A 15,470-nucleotide genomic window follows, 5' to 3' on the forward strand; every position below is an offset into this window, starting at 1 on the left:
TGGCTATCACTGCTCCATGAGCATTCTCGCGCTGCCATTGGCTGGTTCGGGAAAGTGGGACGGGTGAGGAGGGACCGTGAGGTAGAGGGTCAAGGGTTAGTGAGGCCGGAAGTGAGTGTAATAAAGTTTCTCCGGGGAGGCCGGGCCGGGGAGAAAGTTAGAGCGGCGACTTAAGCAGGCAGTGGCGTGATCCGCAACCAGACTGGCCCGCGGTGCGGTGCGGAGACTCCATGAGGCCCTGGTGAGTCTTGACTTTTTTTACTCGTTAGGCGACCCACTCCTCCACCCCGGAACCCCTCTCCCGGGACCCCACTTCCGGTCGTCATTTGTGAGCCCCGCCTCCTGAGACCCCCTCCCCGGAAGTCCCACCTCTCAACTTCTGGGGTCTCCCCGAACCCCGACTTGTCTTTTATTGTCGTGACTCCACCCTGTCGTCCAGCTTTCCTGGAAGTCCCACCCCCAGGCATGCTTCTAAGCCCTACTACAAGAAACCCTTCTTTAGTCCGTCCACTTCTCCAAAACTCCGCCTCTTCACAGCGACTCTCCGCTAATTCCTGTCTGTCAAAGCCTAGGTTCCGAAAGGGCAAAGGCTTTCTCCTCAAAGGATTACCTTACTGAAGCTGTGACTCGGGGGTTCCGCCCCCTCCGGGGGCTCCGCCCCTTCCGTAGTCCACGTCCGCCGTCCCGAAGCTTGGCTGCCTAGAAATCTGAGGCGCGCGTCCAGGGGCCCACGCCCCCTTAAGAGATTGATCCCTGGGGACCCAGGTCGTCGCCTGCAGAGCTTGTCTCAGTCGCCCGCTTACATTGCCCTGTCCTTCCTCTCTCTGGGCCTCGGGCTCAGTTTCCTGACGCTCGTGCTCCTCCAGGTGGAAAGTCGAAGTCCCCATCCCGGCTGGGAGGGGAGACTAGAGGCGGCCGGCTTCTCTGCCCTTACCTTCAAGTAGATCCTCCAGGTGTGGGTCCACTGGAGGGGCGCTGGACTTGGGGTTGGGTAGGAGAGTGGGAGAGACACTTGCTCAGAATTTTCCTTCCTAGGACCAGCAAACCGCTGAGGTCTTCCTGCCCGAGGCGGGGTGGGGCGGCGGGTTGTTGGTGGCGGCCTTGGGGGCCAACGGGAGCCAAAGTTTCCCTCCACCCGGGAATGGTGGTTTGGAGCCCGGAGAAGCGACTAGTGTCCATTTCGTGGTTTTTAAGGGACCCCTCAGTCCCCCTTCTCTGGGTCTTCCCCTCCCCCTGGGCAAAGCTGTGGTCTGGGCATTCGGTTCTGGTCCTGGCTCCGTTTGCAGCCTTCCTAGCTGGAGACATTCCAGAGGCCCTCGCCATTTCCTGCTACTTCCCGCTCTCCTTTCTCCTCTCTGCTGGCCTGAGAAGCAACACGCGCTTTTTGCCTCAAATACCCAATCGCCTGGACCTCTAGCAGGCAATTTTCTTTCTCCCTGTGCAAATTTCAGGAGTCATCCTTTTTTCCTCCAAGTGGCCACACCTTTTGGGTCATTCCCATCTCTGGATCTTGCAGTCTCACACAGCACTTCATCTCTAAAGATGAGGACATACTGGTTGTGTGTGTGTGTGTGTGTGTGTGTGTGTGTTGGAAGCATGAAGCCATGGCAGAATCCTCCCTCATTCTCTGTTTGAGAACTGAGGCCTTAGCAAATGGATAATAGAATTCCTTCTCAGGAGTGGGGGAATGCAGTGACATGGCTCTCGGGGATGAGAACTGAGGGAAGCGGAGAGAGTTAAGCAAGGTACTTGACATACTTTAAGTGCTACTAGTGTTAATCATTTCACTCATATAGATTGTTTTAATCCTCTGAAGCAAACCTAAGGGTTATGCTGAGATGAGCCTGGGGGAAGATGTATCTTTTACTACTTGTATTTTGGTCACTTTCCAACTTCCTTTATGGCCTCAAGCAGAACTGCGGCAGGAAGTTGTGGGTGGCAGGAATAGGCTTGGGACTGTTCCTTGAGTCCAGCCTCAGCTCATCTTTTGGCACCCCTTTCTCCTGTCCTTATTGACACAGATTTGTCTTGCGACCACTCTATCTATAGTGGTCTGTAGCCTGCATTTCTCTTTGGGAACTTTCATTCTCCCACCTTCCCTTGCCAGACCTCTCCTCTAGTGTAAGGGACACTTTGGTGAGGTTGAAAGCCCTGCAAGAGGAGGGGTCTGGGTGTACCTGGCAGGCCCAAGGGGTTGACCTTAGTCTTAGTGCTCTGATCCTCCTTTCTTACCTTTATTATTTTACTTTGCTAATGGTCCCTTGGAAATGGGGCAGAACAGTGCTTGACCGTGGGCCATTGTTCCTTGGTTGGTAGGCGCCATGCATGGAGAAAGAGGCTTGAACATATCCTCTTGATGGAGTTCTTGTCTTGTAGCTCCCTGAGGCACCACCCAGGTTGGACTTTATTTCACTTACTTCACCAGCCTTGCCCACCCGCTAGGCCCCTGCTGCATCCACTGGGACCACTTCCTTCCTGTCCCCAGTCCACAGCTGTTGTAGCAAAGGATGTTAATGGCCCAGGCTCCCTGGGGCCACTACCCCCCTGTATATGGTAGTGGTGGGAGGTAGCCTGGGCTGGAGGATGGGGGAATGTGTGTGTTCAACCTGGACAGGAAGGGAAATGCTGAGTCCCGGGATCCCCTCCCTTTCCACCCCCAGCTGTCTGTTTCCTCCCTCATTCCCCGCTAGCCTCCCCTGGTTTCCTGATCTCTTTTGCCTGCCCATGTCCGGTTTGGATTGATCCAGACCTCCTCTTATCTCTTTCCTTTCCTCCGTACTCCTCCATCTTTCCCTTCCACCTCCACTTTCCTCCTCTCCAGATTACTAGTTGCTGCCCTACACTGGGCAGGGGAAGGGTGTCGCTAGCTTTACCCTAGCAGGAGTTCTAGGTTGGGGCGGTGGTTGGGGGAGCTCAGCCCCTCTGAGCCTGTGAGTCAGCACTGTCCTTGGGATTGGTCTCTCTCCTTAGTTCCCCGCCTCTGGGGAGGAGCCAGGCAGCTCCGGGTCCAGCCTATTCTCGTCTTAGCCAGAGAAGAGGCTCCACGCTGGTGGGGATGGGCCCCGAAACTGTCTGGGTCTGACCTGGGGGAATGGAAATCACTTATCCTTCTCCTGCCCCAGGACCCCTGTGACTCCTGGGCCATAGAGGTTCAGCCAGGCTAAGGGCCTGGGGATGCCCCCTGCCTGGCCCCCTTGCCCGAACTGGCAGGGGGGCCGGGCTGGGCAGCAACCCCCCTCTAACTCCAGCCATGGATCTCCTGCCCCCCAAGCCCAAGTACAACCCACTTCGGAATGAGTCTCTGTCATCGCTGGAGGAGGGGGCTTCAGGGTCCACCCCCCCGGAGGAGCTACCTTCCCCATCAGCTTCGTCTCTGGGGCCCATCCTGCCTCCTCTGCCTGGGGACGACAGTCCCACTACCCTGTGCTCCTTCTTTCCCCGGATGAGCAACCTGAAGCTGGCCAACCCGGCTGGGGGACGCCTGGGGCCTAAGGGGGAGACTGGAAGGGCAGCTGAGGATGGGGAGGGGATCACAGGGGCAGCCATGCCAGACTCAGGCCCCCTGCCCCTCCTCCAGGACATGAACAAGCTGAGTGGAGGCGGCGGGCGCAGGACTCGGGTGGAAGGGGGCCAGCTGGGGGGCGAGGAGTGGACCCGCCACGGGAGCTTTGTCAATAAGCCCACGAGGGGCTGGCTGCATCCCAACGACAAAGTCATGGGACCCGGGGTTTCCTACTTGGTTCGGGTGAGTGAACATCCTCCCTTCCACTCCCTCCCACACCCCCTGCGGTTCCTCTGCTCACTCCAGCTGTGCTGGGCTCCCTTCCTCTTCTCCACCAGCACCCTCTGTTTCGGAAACCTTTCTTGCACCTTCTCTGATTCTCTTCCCCTTCCCTTCCCATCTGGGGAAATTTCTGCCAGGGCCCCCTTCCTTCTTTGGACACTGCCCCCCCACTGTCCCCACCCTGCTTAGCACAATGCCTGGCACATCAAGAGGCTCTCAGTAAGTGTGGGAATGAGTGACTTCTTGATTCTCCTCTCCAGACTCCTCTCCTTTTCTAGAGATGTCAAAGCATCCCACCCAGTCCTGTCACTGCCCTCCGGATTCCCCCAGTGCATGAGGCCCTCCTAGCTTGGCCCTTTCTCTTTCTCCATGTTTTCCGTGGATTGTGCTTGGTGGGTTGTAACCATAGGTAGTGGGCAGACTACTTCAGCCTTACTTCCCTTAGGGATTATGTAGGAAAGCCTTAGGGCTCTGTGGGAAGGGGGTGGGGAGGCTGCTGACCTGTGGTCCTCCCCTCCGTCCCTTAGTACATGGGCTGTGTGGAGGTCCTGCAGTCGATGCGTGCCCTTGACTTCAATACCCGGACTCAGGTCACCAGGTTAGTGGGGAGTGGCTGCATTGTGGAAGTCCTAGGATTGTGAGGCCACGGGAAGGGGGACACTTGGTGGTGGCGCTAGTGGTGGCTTTGGGTGGTGAAGAGGATTGAGGGAAAGTTAGGGGAGTTAAGTCTGAATGCAAAGAGGCAACTCTGGTGTGGCACCTCCTTACCTACCTAGTCTTGGGGATTGTGGGGAAGGTGGCAGAAACAGTTGGTCGAGTTGAAGTAGAAAATGGAAATTGATGGAAGGTTGCTGCTGCCTTTGGCTAGGGAATGGGACATTTGGTAGCTGGGAAGAGGTGGGGTGATACCCATTGAGGTTCTAACTCAATCAGCCAGGAAGCGGCCTTCAGTGTCATCAAATATTAAAGGCTCTTAATTCAATCCACCACGACAAAGAGCCTGGAGTGCCCTGGGAGTCTGGCCTGGCTTTCCCCTCCCCCAGCTCCGTGGCAGCCCCAGCTGGATGGGAGGCATGCTGTGGGTCTGAGTACCCCTCTTTCCCCAGGGAGGCCATCAGTCTGGTATGTGAGGCTGTGCCGGGTGCTAAGGGGGCAACAAGGAGGAGAAAGGTATGTGGGGTCAGCGGGGCTGGGAGACGTGGAGGGGCCGAACGTGTGGGAGAAGCCTGAGGCAGGAGTTTGCTCTCCTGGTGTGGGTGCCCTCTGAGACTCTGGGCCCTTCCCTAGCCCTGCAGCCGCCCACTCAGCTCTATCCTGGGGAGGAGTAACCTGAAATTTGCTGGAATGCCAATCACTCTCACCGTCTCCACCAGCAGCCTCAATCTCATGGCCGCAGACTGCAAACAGGTTGGTGATGTGGAGCAGGGGGACCAGAAACACTGAGGGGAGGGCCAAGGGAGATCTAGGGATGAGACCAAAACTAGGATGATGTGAGAGGATGTGGAGGCAGCAGGATTGTAGGGAAGGAAGAAATTAGGAGGACATGGGGTAAGAAGCCAAGAGAAAGAGACTTGGACTCCAGGGTACTGGGCCAGGGGTAGGGGTATCTGAGAGTCCTGAGGCTGCCTGACACGTCGTTCCCTTCCTCCTCCGTCCCCTGCCCTAACCCTCAGATCATTGCCAACCACCACATGCAGTCTATCTCATTTGCGTCCGGCGGGGATCCGGTGAGTTGGGGAACAGAGTAAAGGTTGGGGGAGAAAAGTAAAGGGCTAGGGATTGGGAAGGCATTGGCTCGAGAAGTGGGGTGCTAGAATGGTGGGAATATCTGAAAAGGACTGAATCTTGGGGCCAGGATGGAGCTGTAACATTTAGCTAACTAGCTTCTTCTGACTCTGTCCACCCCAGGACACAGCCGAGTATGTCGCCTATGTTGCCAAAGACCCTGTGAATCAGAGAGGTGAGGCGTGGTGGGGAGCACTGGGTGGGGCCGGCTGTCAGTAAGGAAGGTGAGCAGGACCTGGGGTTATCCTTTTGTGCTCTGACTAAGAGGAACGGAACGGATAGGGGCTCTGCTGGGAGGATGGGGGCCCCGTCCACACCTCCTTCGAGCTCACTGACGGCCTCTGCCGTGCCCCCAGCCTGCCACATACTGGAGTGTCCAGAAGGGCTTGCCCAGGATGTCATCAGCACTATTGGCCAGGCCTTCGAGTTGCGCTTCAAACAATACCTCAGGAACCCACCCAAGCTGGTTACCCCTCATGACAGGTGAGCCAGCGGGCCCCAGACTGCGAATGGAAAAGTGGGTCTGCTCCTCCCACACTTGAGCTCTGAAAGGTTCAGGGAAGGAAATAACCTGTGGCCCCTGCTTCACACTTCCTGCCATTCTTATGTTTCTGGTGGCCCATCAGGAAAGTCTTTTGAGGCCTTGGCTGCTGCAAGACCAGTCTGCCTCCTCTTTCCCGTGGTGGTGCTGTGTTTCCGCTCCTCCCAATGGCATCTCTTTCTCTGTGGTGGACTTCTCTCTTTCCAGTCTCCTTGCTTCTGGCCCATCCCCATCATTGCCTGCCTCTCCATCCTTTGTTTTCTGCCTCTAACAGCCACCAAGAGTTTGGACTGGGAGGCTCTCTCTCCTTTTTTGAGGTCCCTGCCTTTCCTGCATTAGGCTCCATGGGATTAGCAGGAGGCCAGTAGGTTGTTTTTGGAGAGGTTGAACCATTTTGGAGCAGCCCCACCCTGCTACATAGTGCTTCCCATCTCTCCTGGGAGACACTGTAATAACCGAGGGCATAGCCTGAATTTAAACAAATAATAATTTAAAAAACATCAGAATTTAAATCTCTGCTGTATTCCCTCTTAGTTGTGAGTCCTCAGGGAAATCTTTTCACCTCTGATTCTCATTTTCCTCATTTTGCAGAGTTAGGGAAGGAGATGTATCAGGTTACAGGGTTGCCAGGAGGATGAAATGATGGGGTTTATAACACCCAACCTTATGCACAACCCACAGTAAATGCCCAATACGTGGCCACTGTTCTGTTATCCTAGTGTGGCCCCCCAGCCACCACACATTTACACCCATCTCCTCACTCTGTCCTGTCTCTCTCAGGATGGCTGGTTTTGATGGCTCCGCTTGGGATGAGGAGGAGGAAGAGCCACCTGACCATCAGTACTATAATGACTTTCCGGGGAAGGAGCCCCCTCTAGGGGGGGTGGTAGACATGAGGCTTCGGGAAGGAGCCCCTTCAGGAGTTGCTCGCCCCACTCCACCCAGTGTCCAGACCTCTAGCCACCTGGGAGCTACACTGGTAAGTTATTTGGATGGAGGCACCTGGGCTCAAGTAGGAGTGAGGGTCTCTGATCTCACTTGATTTTTTATCCCCGCAGCCTGTCGGACAGTCTGCTGGGGGAGACCCAGAAGTCCGTAAACAGATACCACTTCCACCCCCCTGCCCAGGTACAAAGCCGGGGTTGAGGAGGGCAGAGCCAAGGGTGTAAGAGCAGGGCAGGGTCACATTGAGCCTCCCTTTCCTCAGCAGGTAGAGAGCTCTTCGATGATCCCTCCTATGTCAATGTCCAGAACCTAGACAAGGCCCGGCAAGCAGGGGGTGGGGCTGGGCCCCCCAATCCTGCTGTCAATGGCAGTGTACCCCGGGACCTCTTTGATATGAGTGAGTGTATCTGTTTTTGTATCCCCCACCTTCCTGTTGGGGTGCTCCTCTTCTGCCAATCCACTCTCTGCTTTCTTGCTTCCTTTCCTGACTGTCTAGGTCCAGGTGAGTGCTGGGCCAGCTACCTACCCTAACCCTCTCTCTATCCCCTAGAACCCTTTGAAGATGCCCTTCGGGTACCTCCCCAACCCCAGTCCATGTCCATGGCTGAACAGCTCCGAGGGGAGCCCTGGTTCCATGGGAAGCTGAATCGGCGGGAGGCAGAGGCGCTGCTTCAGCTCAACGGGGACTTCCTGGTGCGAGAGAGCACGACCACACCTGGCCAGTACGTGCTCACTGGCCTGCAGAGTGGGCAGCCCAAGCACCTGCTTCTGGTGGATCCTGAGGGTGTGGTGAGTGTGGCAGAATTGTAGGGGGCGGGGCAGAAGGGAGATACAGTGCCCTTCCGTGCATTCCTGTTCCTTTCTTCCGTCATTGCTTTCTAGTGCTTTCCCTGCTGGCAGCTCTCTATGGACCTCCCCTGCTCCTCTAGGTGCCTGGCATCCCTCTCCTGGGGCTTAGAGATCCGTCCTTTCTCATGTCCTTAAGTCTGAGCTGTGTTCTTCCAGTCTTGGCCAGTCCTCAAATCCCCAGACCATAAGCCTGTCAGAGCTAGAAGATACTTATCTGCACCCCTCTTCTTTTTTATTTTGTGGTGCTGGGGATCGAACCCAGGGCCTTGTGTATGTGAGGCAAGCATTCTGCCAACTGAGCTATACCCCCAGCCCCTGTAGGGAAACCACCCTGGAGTGGTTGTGATGTCCAGTGTTAGATGGTAGAGGCTAGATGCCAAGTTTCCTATTGTAAGAGGAGCTGGGGACCCTCTCAGCTCCCTGTGGACTCAGTGCTCAGTCCATTGTCCCCCTTCTCCTCAAAGCTTTGGTTTCTTTTCTACAGCAATCAGCTTTTTTTTGCATGGTATATCCTCCTCTGCGACATGCCAACTTCCTCCAGGTCCTTCAGCTTCACGATTTGTGGACTGGTGTCCCCTTCACCTTTTCCCAGTTAACTGACCTAAGCATTCCCATCCATCCATTTCTTTGTAGAAAAGCCTTAATGAAAAGCTTCCCCCGACCCCATCTTCTCCTTTCTCAGACCTGTTGACTGTTCCATCTTCTACAACCTTGTGGGTAGAGGTCTCCTGGACTCTTCATTGAACTGACCCTTTTCCTTCACAGGTTCGGACAAAGGATCACCGCTTTGAGAGTGTCAGTCATCTCATCAGCTACCACATGGACAATCATTTGCCCATCATCTCTGCGGGCAGCGAACTGTGTCTACAGCAACCTGTGGAGCGGAAACTGTGATCCTTCCCAGCCTCTATCCCAGAAGATGTTCTCCAACCCCCTCCACCTTCCTTCCTAACTCTCAGGAACTCACTTGGGAGTGTTCTGTGGGGCTTGGCCTTGGGTAGGAGCTGGGTGTAGTGTGGACTCTGGGTTTAGTATCCAGCTGAGGGAGGATTTGTCAGGAGCCTGGGGTAGAGCCCTGCTTCTCCCCAAACCTCACCAAAGTATTAATGTACAGAGTAGCCTCCTTGCCTGGGCCTTTCCTGTGCCAATCTGATGTTCCCTTCCTCAAGAAGGCAGGTGCTTGTAATGGCATATGCCCTGTGGTGATAAGCCCAGCGAAGCTATCAACCTTCTGGGGAAGCGGAAACAAATCACACCTCTGGTCCACCCTGGGCTTCAGGGTACCCCTGACCCCTCTCAGTCCCCCTCTGCCCTAGTGTTTAAACTTTGTGCCTTTGACCATCTCCTAGGTCTGAAGATATTTTATGCAAAGAGGCCCCTGAATTCAAGGACAGGGGTGTTGACACCTTTTTGGCTTTTGGAACCCTGCCCTCTTCTTGTTCAGCATCCCTCCAGTTTGGGATGGGAGAACAGAGGCAGGGCTGGCAGCTGTATCCCCTCTCCCTGGGGATACAAAACCCTTAGAGATTGCTCCAGAGCCCCCCTACCGGCCAGGGGGTAGTTGGACCCCTCCCCTGCTCAGTGCCTCCTGGCCGGGGCCCCTCCCCACAAGGGGTCTGTATATACATTTCGTAAGCTCCGCCTTTTCTCTTTTGCATGCATGTTTACTCTACAGCCAAAGTAGCCCTTCGTCCTGTAGCTCCACCCTGCCTCCCCATCTGTGGCAGTGAGGATGGCTGAATTTGGGCCTCCTGTACAGACAGTAAACTGACCCGGGTGGGTTTTGTGGAGGCGGGAACCGGGGTATTAAGACTCTAAGGCATTGGACAATCCCTAAATACTATCTGTAGATTTGGAACTGCATTCAGTTTTTTACTTTATATGCATATACTTTAGGGCTGTAGATTTATTTTCCTAATCTTGTTTTCCATGGCTTTTGAGCACAAAATGATGATAATCGATTACATTTATATATCATCTCTTTGACTTTTCCAAGTCCTTGGCATTTTTCTCAGAGGTAACTAGGACTGGCAGCATTTTTTTTTTTTTTAATGTAAGACCTGCAGCAGAAACTGATTTAGTCTTGGGACTGAGTTTGGGTCCCTTACCGTGAGGCTGGGAAGTGTGGCTGAGTATTGGTACAATGTCACGAAGTGGTAGCTTAAAACCTCCAGGTGTGGAGCACCTTCTAGGCGCGACCCTGGTGAGACGACGGAAACCGGCCCTGCGGGCTCTCCAGGCCGTGGGGATCCGGGAGGATCACTGTTAAATTCTGGCCGCCGCCTCTTTTTGTTTGGATGTTTCCACGGGTCTCAGTTATACCAAAGGGAAAGTCTTCATTAAAGTCCGTATTTCTTTTACCTCGGCGTCTGAGACCTCGGAAGGCCTATTGTCTGCCGCGGTGCCTGGGCGGCGGGAGGTCGCGGGCAGCCCCACCTGGCCTCGCCGGGCCGTGCTCGGTCCGACGCCCGTGTGCAGGAAGCCGGGGATCTGCCGAGTTGACAGGCGGGGAGGTGCGGCCAGCCGGCCGGGGGTGTGTCTGCGGAGGGTGCGGGTCCCCGCAGGGCCGGCCACGGCTAGCGGCAGCCGGGCGGACGCCGAGGCCGGCCCTGGGCGAGCTGGCCAGGGCTGCTCCTCCGGCGGAAAGCGCCCTCTGCTAGAGTCGTGGCGTGTACGACCTCCTCCCTCCCGGGCGGAAGGTCCCAGCCAGTCAGTGCTTTCCCCCCCCCCCCCCCGCCGCGCAAGGTGGTGGCGGCCGAGGCAAGTTCCGGTTCCGGTTGCTGCCGCCGGCGGCGAGCGGTGAATCTGGAGCGAGCGCGCAGTTTGCGCTCCGGGAAGGCGCTTCTCCCTTGCCGCGTCTTCGGCCTGCTGCAGCTCGGGGGCCAGAGCTGTCCGAGGCCCCTTCCCGGCGATGGTGCAGCCTGAGGGCGCCTCCGCCCCCCTCCGCCGCTGACCCCAGTCCCCCACTCCATGGCCGCCTCGGCGCCGCCCCCACCGGACAAGCTGGAGGGAGGTGGCGGCCCCGCACCGCCCCCTGCGCCGCCCAGCACCGGGAGGAAGCAGGGCAAGGCCGGTGAGAGCGCTGAGGGGGCGGGGGTCGGGAGGCCCGGACTCGGGAACCTTCGAGGGGAGGGTCAGTGGTGGTGGGTGGGCCTCGGGCCTCGGGGCCTGCTGGGAGGCTCTGGTCAGAGGATCAGCAGGTTTAGCCCTCCGGGGGTCGGGGGCAGGTGTCAGGGATGGACTTTGGGGTTTGGAGCCACGTGGGATATCAGGAGTCTTGGAGTAGGGTGATATCAAGACCTGGCATGTCTTTCAAGAGTATGGTCATAGAATTCATTTTTCATATGACTCCTCATTGATATTTGTTAAAATAAACGAGTATATGCTGAATTAACATTAGAGCAGTTCCTGGGAGGAAGAAAGTTTGAAAAACCTTAGGGAAACTTGCTTGCCTCTTCTTTTGCTGCTCTTTCAGGTCTGCAAATGAAGAGCCCAGAAAAGAAGCGAAGAAAGTCAAATACTCAGGTGAATTACCATTGTTGGTGGGTAATTTCAGCAACCTCTGGGGTGCTGTGTCTATTCTGTTGCCATGTTTGGTCTTCTGTTAGGTGCAGGGAGAAGAGAAAACTGTCTTGTTCTGTTTCTGGTCCTTTCTCTCAACCTTATAATAAACTCCATGGGAAATATTCTCCCCCAAGAATGATTTGATCAAAGGTCTTATTAGACAGGGTCACAACCTTCCTCTCCCTCATTTTTCCTGTCCTGGATGATGATAACATAAATTCCATCACTATCAGTCTTTTCTAAATGCCAGGATTGTGCTGAAGTACATTTTTTTGTTTGGGGAGGTAGGCATTGTCTTTTTTTTTTTACAGATAAGAAATCTGAGGCTTAAAAAAAGTTAAATACCTACTTCAGGGCCAAAGCTGGGATTTCTGCTCTCTTTCAAAGCAGTCATGGTGCTGTGATGGCTCTGCTCACCACCCTGTGTTTTTCAGTTGCATGCTAAGACGCATCTTTATTTTAGACCTGAGCTGGTCAGTATCAATCTCCAAAGTGTGTGTTCTGTTTGTTGGTAGGACTCTCCTGGTTTATCTCTGTGTGTCCCTTCATGACCCTTTTCCTCATCTGCTCTCCACTAGGGTCCTGCTTACTCACATCTGACGGAGTTTGCACCACCCCCGACTCCCATGGTGGATCATCTGGTTGCATCCAACCCTTTTGAGGATGACTTCGGAGCCCCTAAGGTGGGGGGCGCAGCCCCTCCATTCCTTGGCAGTCCTGTGCCCTTTGGAAGCTTCCGTGTACAAGGGGGCATGGCAGGCCAGGTGCCCCCAGGCTATGGCACTGGGGGTGGAGGGGGTCCCCAGACACTTCGCCGACAACCCCCCCCTTTTCCTCCTAATCCTATGGGACCTGCTTTCAACATGCCCCCCCAGGGCCCTGGCTACCCACCCCCAGGCAACATGAACTTTCCCAGTCAACCCTTCAGCCAGCCTCTGGGTCAAAACTTTAGCCCTCCAGGTGGGCAGATGATGCCAGTGGGGGGATTTGGCCCCATGATCTCACCCACCATGGGACAGCCTCCCAGAGGGGAGCTGGGCCCTCCTTCTCTCCCCCAGCGTTTTGCTCAGCCAGGTGTGCCTTTTGGCCCTTCTCCTCTACAGAGACCTGGTCAGGGGCTCCCCAGCCTGCCCCCCAACACAAGTCCCTTCCCTGGTCCAGACCCCGGCTTTCCTGGCCCTGGTGGTGAGGATGGGGGGAAGCCCTTGAATCCACCTGCTCCCACTGCTTTTCCCCAGGAGCCCCACTCGGGCTCGCCAGCTGCTGCTGTTAATGGGAATCAGCCCAGTTTTCCCCCAAACAGCAGTGGGCGGGGTGGCGGCACTCCGGATGCCAACAGCCTAGCACCCCCTGGCAAGGCAGGTGGGGGTTCAGGGCCCCAACCTCCCCCAGGCCTGGTGTACCCATGTGGTGCCTGTCGGAGCGAGGTGAATGACGACCAGGATGCTATCTTGTGTGAGGCCTCCTGCCAGAAGTGGTTCCATCGCGAGTGCACAGGCATGACTGAGAGCGCCTATGGGCTGCTGACCACTGAGGCCTCTGCTGTCTGGGCCTGTGATCTCTGCCTCAAGACCAAGGAGATCCAGTCTGTCTACATCCGCGAGGGCATGGGGCAGCTGGTGGCCGCTAATGATGGGTGACACTGGCGAGGTGGTCCCAGGGAAGTGCACATGTCCCTTCCTGCTCCTCCAGGGTGATTGTCTGGCTCCTGGCCCTCGTTTCCGCTGGTTCCCCGTCCTCACGGAGCAGAAACATGATGGTTCCTGGGGACAGAAGAGCCTGGGTTGCTCACTTTTCTGGAAACAACACATTAAGATCTGCGGAGATCCAGGAAACCAAAGCCCTGCTGAGCAGAGCCAGCTTTTTTTGTGGCTATTAGGAAGCCTAGGGATGTGACTGCAAGAGAAAAGGGGACAGGAAATTCAGGAGGGCAAGAGTGTCCTGTCTGCCTATGATGGATATCTAACACCTGTGCCTGACACCCCTGTCTCGCCCCACAGCTCTAGCCTTAGTTTTTGGAGTGAAGCATTGAAGGTTTCTGGCCTGAGGAGCCGGTCTCTTCCCATCCCTGCGACAGCCATTTCATGGGCTCTGGGAGACCTCTTTAGGGAATAAATGGGGATTCCTCCTTTTTTCTGCCTTCCCCTTTGCCTCTCTCAGACCTGTCCAGCTCCTCCTCCCTCAGCACCAACAGCTTGAAGAATCGCGTTCCCAGCTAGGGCAGTTTCTTGGTGATTTGGGGCTTCATGACAGTAGGTAAGAGGTGCTGTCAGGACATATCTTCCTCATACCAAAGTCACTGGTCTCAGCTTCCCATGCTTTTCTCTTAATGACCATATTTTTGCCAAAAAAAAAAAAAAAAAAAATTGGGACACGTGGTCTGAGGGACCAGAATAATTGAAGTCTGGGTTGTCCTGGAGTCTGCACTCTGTTGGCACCCCCGGCCCCCCATCTGTTGCACATTAAGCTCAGTGCTGTTCTTCAGCTTTTTGCGCCCTCATACCCCTGCCTCCCTGGCTTGGTTGGAGGAAAGCTTGGAAAGGTACCAAGACCTTATACCTCATTTCCTCCCTGATAGGAGCATCCTAGTGAGGCCCTGTCACAGCCTTGGGGGTAGGAGGAGTCAGCAGGATTCTCAATGCCATGGTACTAAAAGGAAGGAGAGCCTGGACATTTTTGCTTCTCTCTTTCCTAGCCATTAGGTATCATCTTGGGCCTGGTGATCTAGCAGTCCTCACTAGTCTCAGCCAAAGTCCTGCACTGGGCTTGTTTTTGTTTTCTTTTTAAAGCACTGCCTGCCAGCCCTGAGCCTGGGGCGTGGTCAGGAGCCCCTCTTGGCTGCTTTTGTTCCTTACAGCTCCTGTGTGCATTCCTCAAAAGGGCGGGGAAGGGAATGTGGTCTGTGGTCTCTAGCCCTCGGGGTGTGGTGGCAAAGGCTACCTTCTGGTCCCTACTCCCACTTCTCTCTGCTACCTGCACCTGGAGGGAAGATACTGCCTGGTGGAGCCCACAGCCTTTGCAGCTGTGAGGAAGAGGGTGGGCCTCGGGCTTCTCTAAGCTGGTGTTCCCCACACCGAAACAGTGGAGGTGGCACCCCAGCTTTGTGTTGTGTTTGTGGTTCTGTTTGCTTCTCCCCTGTTGCTACTTTTGTATGCCTCCCTCTCCACAGCTGTAAACCACTCCTGGGGAGTGTAGACGTCACTACTTTTTGGAAGAAAGTGGAGTGGCAAGAGACGTGGTCGTGGGGTTTTTTTGTACGGTTGGGTTAATAAAATGACTTTAAAATCCAGGCAAGGACACGTTGTTGTTTATCTGCAAAAAGGCAGGTTGAAACCACTGTCACTACTGGTAAGGGTGTGGTGTGGGTGGGGATGTTTACTTCCCAGGGCCCCTGGAAGTGGGAATGGCGGGAAGATCCAACCCCTTGGATCGACTGCTTCAAGCTGCTGAGTCAAGGAGGCCTTGCGTTGACACACCCCTCCCCATGTCCCTGCTCTGAGAAACCCATTTTCCTTTCTGAGCACATTCCTGGCCCGGGCCTGGAGCCAGGCAGGACAGTTGGCTCCAAGATCTCTGGGACCAAGCGCTTGAACTCTTCTAGGTTTAGGGCTCATCCTCTCCACCTCTCAGTCGTTTGTGTTGGGGTGAAGGGTAGCTTCCAGAGTGAGGGGGCCCTCCCATGCCTATCATCCCATCAGCTCGGGAGGCTGAGGCAGGAGGACCGCCAGTTCAAAGCGAGCCTCAGCAACAGCAAAGTACTAAGCTACTCAGTGAGTCCCTGTCTCTAGATAAAACACAAAATAGGGCTGGGGGTGTGGCTCAGTGGTCAGTGCCCCTGAGTTCAATTCCCGTTACCCCCGCGGGGTCGGGGGAGGGAGGGGGAGCCCCACCACAACATCCTAGCAGATTTCATTTTTGGATGTTTTTCAGACCCCACCCGCTTTTAAAGTAGCAGTGGCTGGAGCCGGTGGGAAGAGTGGCAGGAGGGCTGTTTCGTCTGCC

At 55.5% G+C, this 15,470-nt stretch overlaps 2 protein-coding genes across 5 annotated transcripts; both read left to right on the forward strand.

Annotated features, from left to right (window-relative positions):
* The first annotated feature begins 68 nt into the window (after nt 1–68).
* Shc1 (SHC adaptor protein 1) lies at nt 69–10,264 on the forward strand. 3 transcript variants are annotated; one of them, XM_071618399.1, is made up of 13 exons: nt 69–241; nt 3,578–3,745; nt 4,312–4,382; nt 4,891–4,954; nt 5,072–5,191; nt 5,458–5,511; nt 5,693–5,744; nt 5,926–6,052; nt 6,891–7,089; nt 7,169–7,238; nt 7,318–7,452; nt 7,606–7,844; nt 8,670–10,264. In XM_071618399.1, exons 2-13 carry the CDS (start codon nt 3,581–3,583, stop codon nt 8,796–8,798), a joined length of 1,425 nt encoding a protein of 474 aa, XP_071474500.1. In that variant the 5' UTR covers nt 69–241; nt 3,578–3,580; the 3' UTR covers nt 8,799–10,264. The 3 variants fall into 3 exon arrangements, with proteins under 3 accessions (XP_071474500.1, XP_027776593.1, XP_071474499.1); XM_027920792.3 differs by lacking the exon at nt 69–241 and having other exon boundaries at nt 1,007–3,745; nt 7,321–7,452; XM_071618398.1 differs by lacking the exon at nt 69–241 and having other exon boundaries at nt 1,009–3,745.
* Nucleotides 10,265–10,647: 383 nt separating this feature from the next.
* On the forward strand, nt 10,648–14,757 carry Pygo2 (pygopus family PHD finger 2). Of its 2 annotated transcripts, XM_027920842.2 has the most exons (4): nt 10,961–10,977; nt 11,380–11,429; nt 11,780–11,941; nt 12,047–14,757. In XM_027920842.2, exon 4 carries the CDS (start codon nt 12,095–12,097, stop codon nt 13,106–13,108), a length of 1,014 nt encoding a protein of 337 aa, XP_027776643.1. In that variant the 5' UTR covers nt 10,961–10,977; nt 11,380–11,429; nt 11,780–11,941; nt 12,047–12,094; the 3' UTR covers nt 13,109–14,757. The 2 variants fall into 2 exon arrangements, with proteins under 2 accessions (XP_027776642.1, XP_027776643.1); XM_027920841.3 differs by lacking the exon at nt 11,780–11,941 and having other exon boundaries at nt 10,648–10,977.
* The last annotated feature ends 713 nt before the right edge of the window (nt 14,758–15,470 follow it).

This window comes from Marmota flaviventris, chromosome 10, assembly GCF_047511675.1.
Source record: "Marmota flaviventris isolate mMarFla1 chromosome 10, mMarFla1.hap1, whole genome shotgun sequence".
Taxonomy (NCBI): domain Eukaryota; kingdom Metazoa; phylum Chordata; class Mammalia; order Rodentia; family Sciuridae; genus Marmota; species Marmota flaviventris.

Excerpts from the sequence above, each read along its gene's own strand:
- Pygo2 (XM_027920841.3), top strand. The coding sequence starts at position 10,875 with ATGGCCGCCTCGGCGCCGCCCCCACCGGACAAGCTGGAGGGAGGTGGC. Across the intron at positions 10,978-11,379 it reads GAGGAAGCAGGGCAAGGCCG|GTCTGCAAATGAAGAGCCCA; the intron begins GTGAGAGCGCTG and ends CTGCTCTTTCAG. Across the intron at positions 11,430-12,046 it reads GAAGAAAGTCAAATACTCAG|GGTCCTGCTTACTCACATCT; the intron begins GTGAATTACCAT and ends GCTCTCCACTAG.
- Shc1 (XM_071618398.1), top strand. The coding sequence starts at position 3,251 with ATGGATCTCCTGCCCCCCAAGCCCAAGTACAACCCACTTCGGAATGAG. Across the intron at positions 4,955-5,071 it reads GGGCAACAAGGAGGAGAAAG|CCCTGCAGCCGCCCACTCAG; the intron begins GTATGTGGGGTC and ends GCCCTTCCCTAG. Across the intron at positions 7,845-8,669 it reads TGGTGGATCCTGAGGGTGTG|GTTCGGACAAAGGATCACCG; the intron begins GTGAGTGTGGCA and ends TTTCCTTCACAG.